Source organism: Aplysia californica, unplaced genomic scaffold, assembly GCF_000002075.1.
Source record: "Aplysia californica isolate F4 #8 unplaced genomic scaffold, AplCal3.0 scaffold00698, whole genome shotgun sequence".
Taxonomy (NCBI): Eukaryota; Metazoa; Mollusca; class Gastropoda; order Aplysiida; family Aplysiidae; genus Aplysia; species Aplysia californica.
This window is the reverse complement of record NW_004797968.1, coordinates 86,425-104,601: the sequence shown is the minus strand read 5'-3', so window position 1 is coordinate 104,601 and position 18,177 is coordinate 86,425. Positions and strand designations below refer to the sequence as shown.

General features: G+C 37.9%; 1 protein-coding gene across 2 annotated transcripts in view; it reads left to right on the top strand.

Annotated features, from left to right (window-relative positions):
- Positions 1-17,734, top strand: part of LOC101862450 (polycystin-1) — a gene marked incomplete at its 5' end in the record, with an annotated part of 80,357 nt that extends 62,623 nt beyond the window's left edge. Inside the window, 12 exon segments of one of the 2 annotated variants that reach the window (XM_035972452.1) lie at positions 1,947-2,057; positions 2,840-3,090; positions 3,479-3,609; positions 4,912-5,086; positions 5,682-5,899; positions 6,662-6,747; positions 7,540-7,761; positions 10,575-10,709; positions 11,570-11,887; positions 12,594-12,800; positions 13,845-14,102; positions 15,641-17,734. In XM_035972452.1, coding sequence (XP_035828345.1) covers positions 1,947-2,057; positions 2,840-3,090; positions 3,479-3,609; positions 4,912-5,086; positions 5,682-5,899; positions 6,662-6,747; positions 7,540-7,761; positions 10,575-10,709; positions 11,570-11,887; positions 12,594-12,800; positions 13,845-14,102; positions 15,641-15,976 — 2,448 coding nt within the window. 2 annotated transcript variants of the gene reach the window in all.
- Positions 17,735-18,177: the final 443 nt, after the last annotated feature.

Here is an 18,177-nt window from a genome sequence, read left to right as displayed (position 1 = left end):
GTTGTAAGTATCCTCAGGGTCAAGTGCCGTCACAACTGTTTCCTTCCGCTGCTGAAAGCCTTCATAGATGTCGTACGCCATAACAGCCGCATTCACTGCAGTTTCTCGATGGGGTCTATAGCTGCCAAGCTCATTTGGCAACAGGGACTTCCTCTCTAAGTGTGCTGATATTTTTCTGGCAACTATCGTTTCCAGAATTTTCCCATAGGTGTTCTGCATGGCTATGATCCTGTAACCACTGAGAGCCGAGTGGTCTTTTCCAGGTTTGGGGATTGGTATCTACCAATTGTGCAACCATTCTTCAGGGATTTTACCAGTGCCAATGCTGTTGTTGAAGTCTTTTGTCATTTCTTCAATCATCTCATCGTCTGCTTCTTTCATGTGGCAATATCTTACACCCTCCGGCCCTCCAGCTCTGTCTTTGGCATGTTTTATTGTTCTGAAGACCTTTTCTGTAGATATCTCATCCTCGTGGTTTGCATACATGTCTGGTTTCAGCTCACTGGAAACATCTCTTTCAACTTCTTTTCTTGAGTCAATATTTCCCTGGTGTGTTTGATGTATGAATCGGTCTTAGAAAGCCCTTCCTAGAGTGCTCTTCCTAATGTTGCAGCTGGTCATCCTGTCTGTCATTGATTACGAATTGGGCTGTCTCACTCTGTCCGATACACAGATCGCAAAGCTGGATCGAGTACAGAATGAGGCAATGACAGCAGTGCTGGGCAGCATCTAGGACACTCCAATATTGGGCATGCGCTACTTGCTTGGTTTAAGTGGCATCAGAGTACACCATAGGATAGCTCGATTATAGATGTATCTCAGTGTAATGGGCAAGAAGGATCATCTACTTCACAAAGCACTTCATGACAACAAGAGAGGCAGATTGAAGAGAGGAAAATCTTGGATGGCGGAAGCAGAGGATTCCCTGAGAAAAATCTGTGTACCTGAGAGCCTACCACTTGGCGAAGAATGGGAACAGGTGGCAGGAGAGTACAGGGACCTCACTAAGGTCAAAATAAGCATGGGCAGAGACAGAAGAAATGTTGCAGCTTGCATCAACGAGAGCGATATCAACAAGATTGTTGACACAAACTCAAAAGCAGGGGATCTTGTAATTTATACAGATGGTTCAGTGAAAAGAGATAACCAGCAAAGTGGATGGGGATTTGTTGCATTCGCCAACAATAAAATCATACACAGTGCATCTGGAGCCTGCAGCACGGCTACATCAAGTATGCGAATGGAAATTGAAGCCATCATGAAAGCACTTGATTAGATGACCCAAGATCGCCCTCACACAACCCGTGCTGTTCTTATTACTGATTCCATGTGTACCCTCAGAAGGATCGAAAAAGGTTTCCTGAGAACAGAATGGATTCAAGTTATTGAAGCAACGCCTATATGATCGCTCACATGGATTTTCTGCCCTGGCCATGCAGGTGTTAAGGGAAATGAAAAAGCCGACAGACTGGCTGGTGAGGCCACCTCAGTTGACAGCACGGTTCAACCAGATAGGGTCGAGATCCTGAAATGTCTCTCTCACCAGCTAATTGAAGAGGAAGATAGGGAGGCAGAGGCCAGTACTCCCGTGAAGAGGATAATGCTTTTGGGAATACAAAAAAGAAGCGGAAAATCTGGCATCCTTGCAGGAAAGAACAGAAGAATATTCAACCAGATATGCACTGGCACAATCAGTGGAAAGACCCTCGTCGACATTTTGGAGAGAGCAACGGAGCATCAATGGACATGTCTGAAGTACAGGGATGTTGCTTCCTGAAACAATGAACAATGAACTGGGATTTGTTCCACTCAGGCCTGACAGATATGAGTGAAGTAATCTAAAATAATCTAATTGTGTTGATAAGGATGCGTAACATTTACATCAAATTTACAGCAATGCGTCAATGTAGAAGCTCTCATTTTTTGACTGCTCACTCTTCCCACAGGTCCTGCTGATCTCTGTTATTGTTGCCCTCATCACCAAGGACGTCAGAGACGATGATGAAGGAGATGTTATAAACATCAAACCCTCAGTGGAGTCCAATGAACAGCTCAAGGTATAAATGTTCAGAGTGTGAAGCAGTCAGTCCTGCATATTTAGATCAGATCAGTATTTTCCTACTTTTCATATGAGGGATACTTCTAAAGGGTAAATAGAACAAAAGAAGTTGTACAAACGTGAATGGAACTTCACTAAAAAGAAAGTAGTTTGGACATTCTTAGTGCATACCATGTGGACACCTAGTGTTATTTCTAATTATTATGTCAACTTGTTATGTTTTAAAAATGAATAAAATTCTTTCATTTCTGTCTGCTTTCTGATGGAAATTCTACAGCCTTGTTTTAAAAACCTCTTCATAACTGCACAAACATTACTGAATTTCTGAGATCTTTGAAATACACAGCAGAAAAACAGTCTTCATTGTTTTATTTTCCAGCTGTAACAGGATTGTTTAGTCATAGTCAGGTTAAGAAAAAGAAAAATGTTACAAAAATATAATTTTTATATTTATCCTCTTTAAAAAACTGGGTTTCAAACGCAGGTACATAAGATAAGTCAGAAGTTAGATTGTGGTTACATAATACAAAGATATCACTCTAGTGCAGGCTATATTACAAAATATAACATTGCTGGCACCCTGTTTTTGAGCCACAGTTATCATGTCTCACTCAAGGTCACACCCCTGTGACTACACCCCCTACAAACTATGCCACCGGTACAACTTGACCGTATTTGTGAACCTGAGCTGACTAACTACTCAATCTTTGACGAAGGGGTGAAATGTGTCTTCCTTGTATTTGATATAATGGCTAACAAACTTATTGCTTTCTGTTACAGGATATCAAATTCCGTCCGCTTGGTGGTTTTGCTCTTCTCCAAGCCAAGGAGGAAGGCAAGAGGAAACAGCGGCTACACAAGATGTTGCGAGAAGTGTTCATGTTCACTCTGATGCTGGCTCTCTTCATGGCGATCGTCTTTGTCAACTACAGCAGCCGTACCATGTACCACGCCAGCAACAACATTGAGACCAAGTTCTACACCAGCGTTGATGGAAGCACAAATGGCCTCAACTTCACAAACATGAGAAGGTATTTCAAAAATGAACTCAAAGTAAACATTTATCATCTTGTATCCTCTGCTATGAAAAACTCACTAGAATTTATAAAAGCTTCCCTTGCCAACGAATTTATTCTATATTATTATTATTTACCATCTCACTATCCCAGGGTATGAAAAGTATAGCAGCCTGTCAGGCATATATTACTATTTTTATATTTTCACTCTCAACAAAGTGTGTACTAATTTCAGCCAGGTGAATTGAACACTAATTACCTGTAATTAAGGATATGCCAACTCCATTCATTGACACTCATGAGTTGAAAAGGTTTAAGAATGTTCTTATTAATGTTTGATAGTGAATTTCAACTTTTCATTTGATAAGAATGTTTAAAGCAACAGATTTTTGTCTTTGTGCAGCATCACTGACTTTTGGCAATGGTCTGAGACTGTATTGGCCCGATCCCTTCATTTGCAAGATCTGAGTTCAGATGAAAGTTTTGGTTACCTTCTTGGTCCAGCTTGGATGAGGCAGATACGAAGCAAGAATGGTATGAGTTTACAGATACCATTTCATCTTTCTCTTTCTCTCTCTCTCTCTCTCTTTCCTTTGCCCTGTCTCTTTCTCACTCTGACTGTTTCTCTTTCTCTGTCTCTCATTTTCATTCTCTCCTTCATCTCTTGTTTGTCTCCTCACTTTCTAATATATTTGAACGATCTTTGAAAATTGTGTTCAAATCATGAGTGCACACATAGATCTAGGAGAAGGGCCTAGGAGTAATGGAATATCATGCTTAGCCAATGATAAAATTGGCAAACTCAATCTGAGAAAAAATAACATATAAATAACTGTAAGAGAAATACAGCACAGCATAATTAGAGACTCAAGATAATTTCATATTTGATCGTTTCCATCACAATCATCATTGTAAGAAAAAGATTATTAGACGCAGTAACTCCCGTTGAAAATTCAGTGAAATGTATTTTGTGTGTTTCTTTAAAGTGAATGGTAGATTTGACTATTTCCAAGGAAACTGAAAAAAGGGAAAAATTGGGATCAAAACTGATGTTTATTTTAGTCTTTATTACAGCTTAAAAGTTAGCCTCCTTTACAGCTTTATAAAAGGTTTCACAAGAGGCTATATTGCTGTTTCAACATCTGTTTACTTTAATGCTTCAGTTGGCACATGTAACTCAGAGAAGCTGAACTTTATGAGCAGATGCATAATGCACATATTTGTTATCTGAATAAAAACATTGATCCAAAAACCAACTCGTGTATTAGGTGCCTCTCAGAAAGCAGGAAAGCTCAAAGGAACGTTTGTATTTCAAGTGAATTCACTACTCATCTGTGGTGTTGATTAGGCTCTTGGACTTGCAAATGTTAGGTCTTGGGTTCAAATCCCATCAGGTTCACGGCGTTGTGTCCTCGGAAAAGACACTTGACATAAATTTTCCACCCTTCACCCAGGTGAGAATGGGTACCCAGCTACCGATAGCAAAAGATCTTGTCTGTTTGTTAGTGTTTGCAGCAAGCACTGTATGCTTCTCGGGAAGCGGAGAATGTTTCTGAGTGTTCTACGGTCTGCTGGGGTAATGATAGGTAAAGCACATAGAGCATGCTGCTGAGTGTGGAGATATATAAATGAAATGATTATTAGTATTATTATTACTCAGAATTCTACTTGCTTTCTCATGCTAGCTGTCTGCTCATAGTTTTGAATTACCTGTTTGCTCATAAACTCAAATAAATTTTTACCTTATAATTTTGAATTAGTTGTCAGCAATGACAGCTCAAGAATTTCTACTACATGCAGTTGTCAGCCGATATATCTGAACTTGTGTGTTTTCAGTGTCGTGTACCGCAGCGTCAAGTATTGCTATGTGGTCAGTGCCAACGCTGACACCGGATCGTTGTACTGATGATGGCACCAGTGACCCTGACACTGCTGACTATAATATTGGCTGGGTGTCGCCAGGGATAGCTGGAGCTAACTGGACATACTCCTCTTGTGGACAACTGGATTTGTAAGTACTGAGCTCTGTAAGATTATGCAGTAAAGGTACATTTTAGTGATACTTTCAAAAGATATTTAAATCATCTTACTTTTTTTTCAACTTCAGTTTTTACTTTGACTCAAATTTTTGTTTTTGTTCTTTTATCATTCCTTTCCTTATATTTCAATTAAAGTGAATTATATATGAAATATATTTAGGGAAATAATTCTCATTTTTTAAACTTCAAGAGAAGTGAGAGAAGCTGGCTGTAAGTTCTAACAGAATCAAAGTTTATTACAGAACGGTTTATATGAGTGTGGAAGTGTTTTTTTAACTTTAAGTAAGAACATTTATGTGTCATGGTGAGACAGGTCTCCCTTTGTGAAGCAATTAGTCTACAATCTTAACCAGTTTCCCCCCTCCCTCCTCCTCTTTGTCGGAAAAACCAGCAACACTTTCTATTAGTGGATGTTACAAGCAGTAGAGTGCAAAAAACTAAAGTATATTAATAAAGGATATTACTTATTTTTTAATATGGAATATTTTCGTGAGAATATTTGGAGAAATAATCATGACAGATTGACAGAGTCTCTGAGAATAAAATTGTTTTCCTCTTTCACTGCAGATATTCTAAATTTGGTTGGTCACTGTTTTACCCTGGTGGAGGCTACGTCCAGACCTTGGGACAGACCTACAATGACACACTGGCAACCGTACAGAAGCTTCATTCAGAGGGCTGGCTTGACTTACTCACGCGTGCAGTGATGGTGGAGTTCTCTCTGTACTACCCTAGTGCTGACCTCACCTCCTACATTACGCTCATCATCGAGTTTCCCATCTCAGGTGACGAGCTGAAGCTTTTCATTTTGCTCTAATCCATCCATGTTTGTTTTTCAGAGTTAAACAAAACATGTTCACTTTATAATGATTACTTAGCGCAAGGGGAAAAAAAACAACCAATGAATGGGATCAGCTGAGGGATGTTAAGAAGATGTGCTTGCCTTTCTTTTTCTTTTTCCCCCTTTTTTTGTTTAAATAAAAAAGAATTTCATGAACACAAATACAATTATTTAGAGCTAAAAAAGGGCAGGACAGACTGACAGGAACTTATAATGAATTTGTAAGATACACCAATAGTACTCTTCAACAACTGTGTTTTATTTGTCACTTTCTATATTTTGTTGTCCAGAGGTGCTTCACCAACAGAAAACTTAAAGTTTTGATAATACTCATTTGCAGTTATATGAACGTTAAAGAGTTCTTGACATATTCAAATTATGAAATTGCAAGTGTTTGACCATATTTGGGTCAAAGTGTTTATCATTTTGTTGTCAATGCATATGAGTACTGTTAAAATAGTCTTGGAAAAAGTTTATAGTTATACTGTATCTCTCCCCTTTTCTTTTAATGTCTTTTTCATTCTCTTCCTCTCTCTTTCAAACTCTTTTTCACTCATTCTTTCTGTGTTTACCTAAGTGCTGACATTATTTAGATGTAAATACTTATGATCTGCACAGAGACTGATATTTTAAAAAGATTTTTTTTAAAGCCTCAAAATCATACACATAAAAGTTCAATGTACTATGTTTGCTTCTTTTCTGCAAGGTGGTGTCCTGACAAGCTACTCCATCTACACAGAAAAGTTTTTGAGGTTCATCCCGGGAGTGGTAGAGCCTCTGCTTGTCTGTCAGGTGAAGATTTCCCAACCCTTTTCTTCCTTTGTCAGTTTATGTGTGTTCATTTGTGGCTGAGCATGGAGAGATTCTTTTGCTTGTTTAAGCTGTTTTGGGAATTGTGTTTAGAGAGTGGAAGCTGCTCAGCCAAAGAGATCTATATCATATTTTAAGGAGGGGATGATATGGTCTTTGAGTTATGTGCTTTGTTAGACACAAATAGGTCATTTTCGCATTTAGATAGATTTTGTTTTAAAACTGTTACTTAATGTAGATCTTAGAATTTAAAAAAGCGAAGAAGAGATGATCCATCAAAGTAAACATTGCTAAAATGCATCTGAGCTGAGCATAGTCATGTGTGCTATTTCACAATTAGAAGGTTTGAAGTTAATTTTGTGTGTGTGCGTGTGCGCGAGTGTGTGTGATGATTCTTCTTCTTTTTTTTTGGGGGGGGGGGGGATTTAAGTCGACATTTGTCATTAGTTTTTAATAATTGGGTTTTGTCTCAATGCAAGAAGTCATTTATATCTTTACAGTGTTTTGAAAAAAACTGTTTTACACCTGTTTAAAGCCTTTCTGAAGTAACGTTAAGTCTTCGATAAACTTGAATTTAAAACATTTTCTCAGGCTTACAGATCAGATGTCTATTGCTTGAACTTACCAAGACTTTTTTGGGTCGTCGCATGTTTTTATTTTCCCTGAAAGAAACTTTATGAGTGTTACCTTTCTTCTGCATTTGTATACTTCATGGCTTATTATCTTGTTTCGGGGTACAGAAGGAGAAGTTTATGTTTTCTTTTTTATCCACAGGTTTTCTTCTCACTGTTTGTGCTGTACCTAACCCTAGTGCTCCTGCAGCGTCTGAGAGCTGAGAAACTGAAATTCTTCTCATATTTCTGGAACTGGATGGACAGCATAACATGCTTTTTGGCGTGGCTGAGCTTGGCTCTCTACGCAGGGTGTGTTGCCCTAGCAACAAAGAGAATGGATGCCTACTTCGCTGACACATCTCGTCCATCGCGGCTTGGGCAGGTGGCTGTGCTGCATGCGGTGCTTCGCTGTGTGCATGCTTGCCTCTTGTTTTTGTTTGTACTCAAGGTATGCTTTATGCTCATCACTTCTCACTTTAAATTTTGAAAACTGCTTAACTCTAGCAGAGGGAATGCCGACAGTTTAGATATGTCATGAGGCTCTACATTGAGGATAATTCTGGCTCTCATCCTCATCAAGGTGTTCTTAAAATAGGTTATTTGGAACGAGTTTTCATGGCTGCTCTTCCTCTTTGATTGATCTTATGGAAGATGGACATCAAAGTCTCTAACCTCACAGATTTTACAGGGATTTGAAATCCGTACCGTGCTATACTTTTGCAAGAAGACAAAGTACTTTCGTAATTGTCGAATCTGAAATCTCAGGCCGAAAAATTATCGTTTTTAGGATCATGTTGAAATAGGTAATTATTTCCCCTTTATTTCTGTATATAATACATGTGGCTAATATTGAAAATTGAACAAAAAAATCTTTAATATGTCCGGCAGTAGGCAGAATCAGAAAGTAGGTCACAGATAGGGCCCGGTCCAGGTGAGGAAAACCCCGCAGTAGTGAAGGAGTTAAAACAGGAATTAAAGACTTTAAATCAGGGTAATGAAGAAAAATAAATGTTGGGACTTAACAACAGACCTAATAGAACTAACGAGTGAACATTTTTAAACCTATGGGTCTCAGGGAAGAAAAAAGAGGTTTTAAGATTTTACTCAAACTTTTAAAAAAGACAACCTCTTTTGCTCAAGTCTTCAGATGTTGCTACAGAGAGCTGAGATATAACGGGCTTAGAGTTAATGCCAGGAGAGACCTTTTTTTTTTACTTTCTAAGTTTAGCTTCCAACTAGGGACATGTTATTTTAAAGGTGCAGCTAAGTGCCGAAAAGGAAGAAAGTAAATAGAAATGAAGTACCCAAGTAAAATATCACATGAAAACATTAACTGAACTCCATGTTCATATGTGATTTTCTAACATTAGAATAGTTGCACTTCACACTTAAAAGCAATCCTAGGCGGGGAAAAAAAAAAGGGGGGGGGGAGGAGAAATGAGTGTATCTTTTTGTGGGTGTAAAGTTTTTAAAAATATATAGTCTTACTACTTTTCTTTTGTAGTGGGAAAACATAAAACTTTCTGTGTCTGTACCAAACTGACTGTAATGTTCATTATGGAAGAAAGCTTCAAAAGGAAACTGTTTTATTATAGACGTACCATTTAGACTGCCATAAGTACTTGCTTTGTACTGTGGAAAGAAAGAGTTCGTGAAAGATTGTAATGAATAAATGACAAAATTTGACTTCATTTTTCTAAATATTCTGTGCAGTTGATCGGTAAGGGAATATTTATTTGTATTTGCATGGTCAATGCTTTGTCACTCTGGTATGAATGTTTGTGATGGTTATGGATTTTTCCTTCTTCACTTTGTCAGTGAAAAGCATGACAAAAGAATATTTCACCTGTACTTTATTTTCAGTCATTTTAGCGTGGCAGATTTTTTTTCATCTTTTTTTTCCATTCCAGTATGTTAGACAATTGTTATTTGTACTTGAGCACAGTTTCGATGGTATGTGATGATGAACTATCAAATCGTATTTGTCCTACCACTTGTTTCACATTCTTGACTTTCAGTTCTGTTTAATTTTGTTTATTCTAGAAGTTTTGATTTTGACTTTGCCTGTATTCACCTTTATTTTAATTGATAACAATGCATGCTAGTTTTCAGTTTTCAGTTTATTGTTTCCAGGTTGTTGTTTTTTAAAATTGTTTTGGAATCTGTAAGATTCTACGTCGTTCTCATTACTTGTTGTTTTATATTTATCTCTTTCTTTTCTTAACACTTTGTGGTCACTTGGCGCAATAACACGCCGGTGAAAATTATCCATTCCGGTCACCTGGCCCGAGAAGTCCGTTGCAGTTACTCTCCTGGCTGGGTGACCAGATGGGGTATTTTGCACTGCTGGTTGGGTGACTGCAAAGTGTTAAAGCAGTAATTATTTTTTTGCTTGTGTTTATTTATCAAGTACAGAATGAAAATTCAATTGATTGAAAGTTAACGATTCTTTCGTTTGTGGGTTTCTTTCTAACAGAGAATTATATTTTAATTAGTTGTAAGTTGTTAAGTGATTCAGTGCTTGGAAAGAGTGTTCACTCATTGCTAGTTTTTGCACTTGAGCTGCCAATGCATTCTTCCCCTTTATTAGCGTTGTACTAGGTGCGGGCTAGTTGGGTCTAATGTCCACAGCTGGTGTTTGTGCATGCATGTAAGGTTGGTGGTGCTGAGCACATCAGAACACATTGCTGAAGTGATCAAATCTGGGTCATAAATTTATATGTGTTTTCCTACACTATGATATGTTACTGTAAAGAACTATAATAATGGCATTAGGATGATTGCATCAATCTTTTTTAAACTACTGTTTTCTTATAAAGCTTGCCTGATATGTTGTCAGTAATGATATAATACAGAATTTGTATTCGAAAGAACATGTGGATTTGAAAACTGGGCAAAACATCAGATATGTCTCTTAAAGAAAAATTCACCTTGTTGATCAAACTCAGAAAATTTTTGGAAAGACACTGGAAAAATCCAGACTTAATTGCTCATGATGCTCCCCTCATCAGTATAACATAAGTCATTTTATCGATGGGTTTGTTTGCTAGGGTATCAGGTAGGCTCATTCTTTTGAGTTAGATGACTTTTGCCTCTGCTATATCGTTATGTCCTTACTTTGACCTTTTCTTTAACTTTGTTGGATAAACTGAAAACCATGATATCAACGCGTTCTCTATTGACTGAACATTTCAGATTGTGAAGCAAGTCCAGTTCAGTCGTCCTCTTTTCAAGTTCTACACTACCCTCTCCACCGCCAGTGGTCCTCTCCTGGGTGTGTTCATCATCTTTGTCATTCTTCTGCTCACTCACGCTCAGTTCGGCTACCTGGTAAGTTTTATTACTTGTCTGAATGGGAAAGGTATTTCTCTGCAAACAGATTTTGTTTTTGAGTTTGAATTTGGTTTCACATGGGTCGGACACTATACTAGATATAGTCAAACACAAAGCATAGTATCACTTGGGTTGGAACTGACACGCGGCGTGAAAATATGCCTCCCCCGTGAAAGCTTAGAACATTTAATCAATTTGATTTGATCTTTCTTGGTGTGCAAGGGCAGATTATATCCCTAAGGAGAGGATGTAAGTACTATAATTTTTATCACTGAGATCATTGAAGCCATGCTCTAAATAGTCTGTCAAAGTTTGAGTTACATTTTCTACTTCTATAGCAGATATTCATTGTCAAGTCAAGCACTACTGGTATATAATATATATATGTCTCACAACGCAGTGAAATCATAGGCGCTCTTCAATTTTTGGCGTGGTTATGTTTGTTATCATCTAAAAGCTTATTTATTTACCTTGCTTCCAATGAAAAAAATACCCCTGTATCTTGAACAGAAATCGAGATATTTACAACTGAAGGGGGTGGGGTCGCGTGGCTTCAGTGTTAGAAATATCGAGAAAACGGCTGCCGAAGTTCTGTAACTTCAATAGCATGACAGCTGTTGAAAAGGGCAAAATTGCATATTTTGTGCCTTTAATCAAGGTTTTTCAGTCAAATTGACATGGAAATGTGTTTTTGTTGGATATAAAAGGTGTTGAGCCAAAAACAAAATTCGATGAAAAATGCCCAACTGATGGAAAAATGCCTGTTTCTCCGATTTCATTATTTTGACGAGCGCCTGATTTCACCAAGATGCCTCACATAAATATATATATATATATTTCATTTTATCCATTCTCAGATCTATGGATCTCTCATATATGGCTACCACAGTTTCCAACATTCCATGACATCACTGTTTGGTATAATGGGAAGCCGCACTGACTTCTGGCCTCTCTTTGAGTCCCAGCGGATCTTGACACATTTCTTCTTCCTTTGCTTTGGCTTCTTTGTCTATGGCCTCACTATGGCCCTGAGTGTGAGTGTACTGATGTGGTCATACAAGTGGTCCAGCTCTCAGATGTCATACAAAACAACCCTGGAGGCTCGGGATTACGAGATGATTGACTTCATGATCAAACAGTTCAAGCTTATGACTGGGATACAGAAACAGAAACCTGTGAGTGGGACTTAGATTACATGTCATTTATTATAAACATTTTTATGATCTATTGAAAGAGGTCCATCACAGGATGCCAATTAGATGCTATTTATTATTTCACAATATTATAAACTGTGCAATTTAAAATATATCTCTTCTGTCTTCTTCTGGATCGCATCATTTTAGAATATCTATTTGAGTAATCTATTGAAAGAGGTCCATCGCATGATGTTAATGGTTAAGTGATTGTTATTATTGGCATCTGTCTGTGGTGGGAGGCGAAGAAGTATGTGTCTAAGCCTTAATGTCAGGCAGCAGCTGCTGTGACTGTACAGTGCTATCCTGGAGTGGTAGGTCCTGTTGCAGTTGCTACATGTGAATTCCGCGACTGGCTTTGTGGATGCTGATTCTTCCCCCTAGCCTCTGGTTGTCTCTTTTGCTGTCTCTGTGACATAGAGTAATAATTTTCTTGTTTTGTCTCTAAGATTTGATTTCTAGAATGTGTATACATACATCATTAAAATTTTCATTCTTTTTTCCGGTTGTCGCTGACACAAAATACTCAGTTTAATATTTTGAACCTTGGATCTTGGATATGACTTACTGGGACCTCTAGCAATAAATTATTAAATTTATTTCAGGTTCAAACATTGAATATTTTGATGCTTATGCAACAAGGTCTTTTCTTAAACATTTTACATTTTATTTAATTCCTTCTCTGCAGGCTTTCCGACATGTCAAGTTCAAAGGTCTTCCTTCCCTGCCAAGCCGAGGCACCAGCTCCAACCTGTCGTCTCGCCAGTCTTGCAACAGCGTGTCTTCCAGAGTGTCAGTGCCGGCCCGGCCAGAGGTCACAGAGGATCAACATGTAGACTACCTCATGGCCAGTCTGCTACCCACGTGGGACCAGGTGCTGCAGAGTTTTCAGAAGGTAAGATCAATGAGGCAATTGGCAGAGATTGAAATAAGTGACTTGCTTGTTTGAAGCAGCAAATGGGTGCCTCATTTTAAGTCCCACAGGAATTCTATGGAAAATTTAATTAAACATGCTCTCTTAACTCTTCCTCTCCCAAACCGTGATCTCCACGGTGACCAAGCCATTTTGTTGGCCATTTTTTCCCCTTTATGACTGAAATCAGAAAGAAAACTATTGCCTCTAATATTTTTTAAAGAAACGCAAATATGTCGTGCATCAAAATGCCTAGAAATTAACTTTCTATTGGACACTGTAATGGAAGAAAGCAATTGGAGCATGAAATATTGCTTTGTGTAAATGTAGAGACCCTGTTTTAGAACAGATTAAGTATTTATAGACCTGTGACTTGGGGTTTGCGGTTGAGGATGAGTTAAGTTATAATTTTGTTGAGTGAGCATTTCCAAAAGTCATGAAAGACTTCACACAGTTACCCAAGTTGAAGATATAATCATTTGTCTTTTGACCATTAGGTCACACTTTGCTTTCTTTTTCTTTTGCTTTATACTAATTGCTATGATGTCATGGGAAATACAGTTTTAATGTCTGGAGTAGATGTGGCACATTGTTGATTGTAGGGTCATTTGGCTTTAAGGTTGTTTTTTTTTCATTTGTCAGCCCTTTTAAACTTGTTTTCAGTTTCTTCTCTAACCTTTGACTTGTGTTTCGTTTGATGAGGTAAATCTTAGCAATTTGATAAGCCAGTCAATGTATTTCATTTACATTGTCTGCCCCATGGCTTTCCTTAAGTTACCATTACAGCATACTTTTCCATGGAATTACAGCTGTTTACCACCAGTGCTGTCTGTCATACAACCATACTCTTAGATGGTTGTAGATTTTTAGATTACTTTTAGTTTCTACACATGAAAGTTTGTCGTCACGGGGTGCGAGCTCCTGTACTCTAGTTGTGGGGGATTTTTTAATGCCTTAATTGTAACACGTAGAAACATTTTTTGTTCATGGTAAGAAAAATTGCTCTTATATTATCTTTATTTCTAGCTGGAAGATCTAGACAAAGATGTTGATGAGGCAACTAAAAAGTTACAAGATGCAGTCAAAGGCTGGGGTCAGCCGCACAAGTCCGTACCCTCGGACCATGTGAGATTTCAGTCCGACAACTCCAAACCCATCATGGGAAAGCCTCCTCTAGACCCTAAAGCCACATTCGCAAAGTTCAGAGGTCGTGGGGCTGGTAGGAACATCACTGTGTTTGCTGGGCGGGCAGCCATGACTCCACCAACTACTTTCATGGCTGAGGTAAGGATACTTCAACTCAAAATATTTCAGCAATGTTTGTAAAGAAAAATTTTGAAGTTAAACAAGCTACCTGGAACCGTTCAAGTGAAAGATTTTTATTTCTCAACATTTCTTTCTACCATCAGGCTTCAGTATTGATGATAGATTTCTGGAATTAGAAAGAATGTTTAATTGTTGAGAAAGTTACTTTGATACAGACTTCATGATTTAGTTTATCATGTCTTTATAACTTGTTGCTCTAGGTTTCCTGGTCCATTTCACTTTGGGGCCTTTCACTTTTTATATTGTTTTTTTTTTCTTCTGAAAGAGACTTAAAAGTGCGGGTATATTTCCCAGGCATTTGCAGTTATATAAATAACCAATGTTTAAAGGGTTTGAAGAAGTTGAAATGCAGCTTTATATACTTTCATCTGCCTCATCAGCTGTCCAAAACATATGAACTCTTTATCTCGCTTATGTTTGCAATGTAACAACCCGTGACTGTTTCATAAAGGATCCTCCAATTGTGGTTCTGGCTACAAAGGCTTTGAATGAGTGATAGAAGAAAGCAGAAAGACTGACTCACTGTACTGTTGTACACTAACATCATGCCGAGCTCATAATATTAGAGGAAACTATTCGTGATAGTCATAGTCATAGGGTAAAACGCTCAGCCATATGGCTTTCCAAGGTACCACCCACAATTGCTTGTCATCTGTTGCAACTCGGTAAATGCATGGATGACATCAGGCATTCTGAGAGACTTTTCTCTCGTCTCTAGTGATTCGTTGAACAAGTACGGTACATAAAGTTCGCGCAGAGCTGATCACTCGATTAATCTTTAACCCTATAGAGGCATAACTAACATTACAGTCACCCAAACACCAGTGAGAAATTTTCTCTCAAAGACGCATATATTTTGAATAACCGATCAAAAGACTTTTCAGTCAACCCCCCAACACATCACTCGCCCAGCCTGAGATCTACGTGTCCATAGAAAGTTGGGTGTGAAAACGCCGTCCATCACTCTCTTTTTTCTGCGTGAGGAGCAGTCTCACCAAATATCTGATTGTTAAGGCTTGTCTTATGCAAACTGTGTGTGTTGTAGCGAAAATGTCCCTTTGTCAAGCTTTACCTGTTGGCGTGTTTGTGTTACACAGATTGAAGAATGTGTTTAGAGAGGGAATGTGCGTTTGTATGCCTAAATTTTATAGTAAAAAACCTGTGGAGAAAGCATGCGTTTGAGCGGAACTTACTTTTGTATGGCATGTGTTAAGGTGGAGGTTACTGTATACGAAATCTCCAGACTCCTGACTCTCCAATTCAACTGTGTTCTTGCCATCACTGATTTGTTTCTGAATACTCCATTAGCTCCATCAGACAAAAACCGAACTACAATGCATTTGATCAGTCTATTATTCCCTTTTAGACTTTTTTTTCCTCAATGGACTATTAGATCAGAGATTGAGCACAATTTCAAGGTGTCCTACATAAGTCACCTGAATTGCTTAGAAAAATGGCATTAACTGAACCTGAAACTGATTTTGTTTTTCCTACAGACACCACTTGGCAGCCACAGCAAAAGGCCCTTCAGTGATCAAGGCTTCAGGAAGGATCCATTCGTCTTCCACACAGATAACTCAGCAATCCCCATCCCCATTGGTCGACCTGTCAGCCAGACGAGCGCTGCCCCCAGCTCCACAAGCTCCAGTCAGCAAAGAGGCAGTCCTGGGCCTGGTTTCTATAGCAACGACAACTCTATTTCAGAAATGTATCCTGAGGTGCATGTTTACAAAGGGAAGGGCAGAGGAAAACATTCCAAGGTCAGCCAAGGAATAAATTTGACTCCTGGTGGTGCTGGGAGAGGAAAGCAGGCCTGGGATTCTGAAATCTAACCTGCTTTTGGCTTTGTCATGTTCGTCCGCTCTTTGATGAAGTTCGACGTCATTAGCAAATCCGCATATGTATAAACTGGAAATAAGAATACTGAGAAATCCTACTGAATATTGACCATAACTTTGACAAAATGTGCTGAGGTTGAAAACTCTAGTTTTCCTGTAGCACTGTTCCACTGCCATACCATTACAAAGCTGGTACCTTGAGGAGTATTGAATTACATTTATCAGGGCCTGATTTATTTAGGATGGGTATAATAAAACTACAGCATGGTACACTCCTCACGTGTATCTTTATTTTATTGTGGATTACAAATAAATTCTTTGTGGTGTATCCAATGAAATAATTATTTCATACTGCCCAATTTGGACTCATGTATACTCACAGAGAAAATTTATATTAGAGTAAAATCTGGAAACCAGTGATTATCCCCACCCCAGACTGTCCCGTATTCATCCCAGTTTGTGAGCTGCTAATCTTCACTTGAAGATTGTTACTTTTATTAATTTTTGTTCTGTCCAAACTGAGCTTTACTTGGAAATTCTCCTTTTATTTGAAGCAGCAAAATTTAAATTTCAGTTGTATTTTGTGAAATGCTCTGTAATAGAAAGCGTACACTCTTGAAAGTGAATTGTAAAGAAAACACATAATTAATGTCCAGGCCAAGATCAAACTTATCTTGATGCTAGGATACAGAACATAAGTCTGCCGAGATATCAGAGACAAACATGCTCTTTCATGTGTGTAGATTGTTTCTCAAAACTTGGTGAAATTTCCTCAAGGTGGACATGGGTGACATGCAGTCAGCAAAGCTAGCTCTTTTGTTTTCATAACTCCGTCAAAAGCTGGCTGTTATATAGAGACAAATTTCTGGTTGTTTTGAGTATACATGTATTTCTCAACTTGACTAGTTATGAGAATTCATGTCTCCACAGAAATGATTCACTTCCACTGTGATAATCAATGTATTTCATATTCCTTTTATATCATGTATGTCCATTTAAATTGAGTACCCATGTTATGAATGACTGACGTTGATCATACAATGTTACATAGCCCAGAATTGGAGTGAGACAGGTTGCAGCATCTTGAAGAGCAAAGGGATTGTTGAATAGGAAGCTTCCGTTTCTCCTGAATGTGCCGAAAGATACTTTTTCCTAGTCTCCGTCAATAATTTCATTTTTCAATCTCTCGATTTACCTGATGACGCTGCTTCCACATGTTACCTTTATGATGTTATTTCATCTATAAATATGTTCGTTTTATTATCTTAGCTTCCTATTTGTAGTGGTGAACAAGCATACATGTATAACTACCAAAGAATAAGCACTTTCCACATATTTAATTTTACTTTTATTCATGACAATGATCAGAATGTTTTGATATTTTTTTGGGTTGTTTTTATGTTGTAGTTATAAAAAGTACTTGTAGTATTTCCTGTTCATTGAAGGGGTGATTGTTGCTCTTGTTAATTTTTGAAAATAAATCTTCAATGGTACCTGTCAACCGTTTGTGAAATGAACAATGTCTGACATATGAGCTCTCAGTGGGCTTGTCATGATTGATTGTCCATTTTGGTTTGCTTGGGAAGTTGCATGAAAACTGTTCTGCTTAATGTTCCCAGATTTGTCATTTTATACAACAGGGTATTGGATATAAGTATTGTTGTTACTGGTCCTGATTAGGCATCAATAAACATTTATGCTTCTTTGAGTTATGTGTCACAATAATGCTCACAATATACATATTAATTGTGATTCCTCGTCTTAAAATTCTTTGTCTTTCTCAGTTCTTTCATATAAATTCTATGCTTAGTCTTTCGTTATGTCTGTTTCTTGATTTCACACATTTTTACATTTGATCCCAGATGTTTTATATTTTAGCAATACATTTCATTAATTTATCTTTAGTATAACAGTGTTGTGTAACTACATATTTCATTTTTTATTCACATGTTGCTTTCTGCTAAATTCATGAGATGGGGTGAATTGTGCACCCTATATCATGTTATACATTTTACCAGAGATCTGTGTTAGTTGCCAAATGTTTTTGTTCAATGTTAGCATTTTATTGTATTTTTTTATTTCTTTGAATATAGGCATTCTTCAATCTGCCTACCTATTATTTCTGACTTTCTATCTCTGTCTGCCTCTTTCTTTCTCTTTCTCTCTCTCTCTCTCTCTCTCTCTCTCTCTCTCTC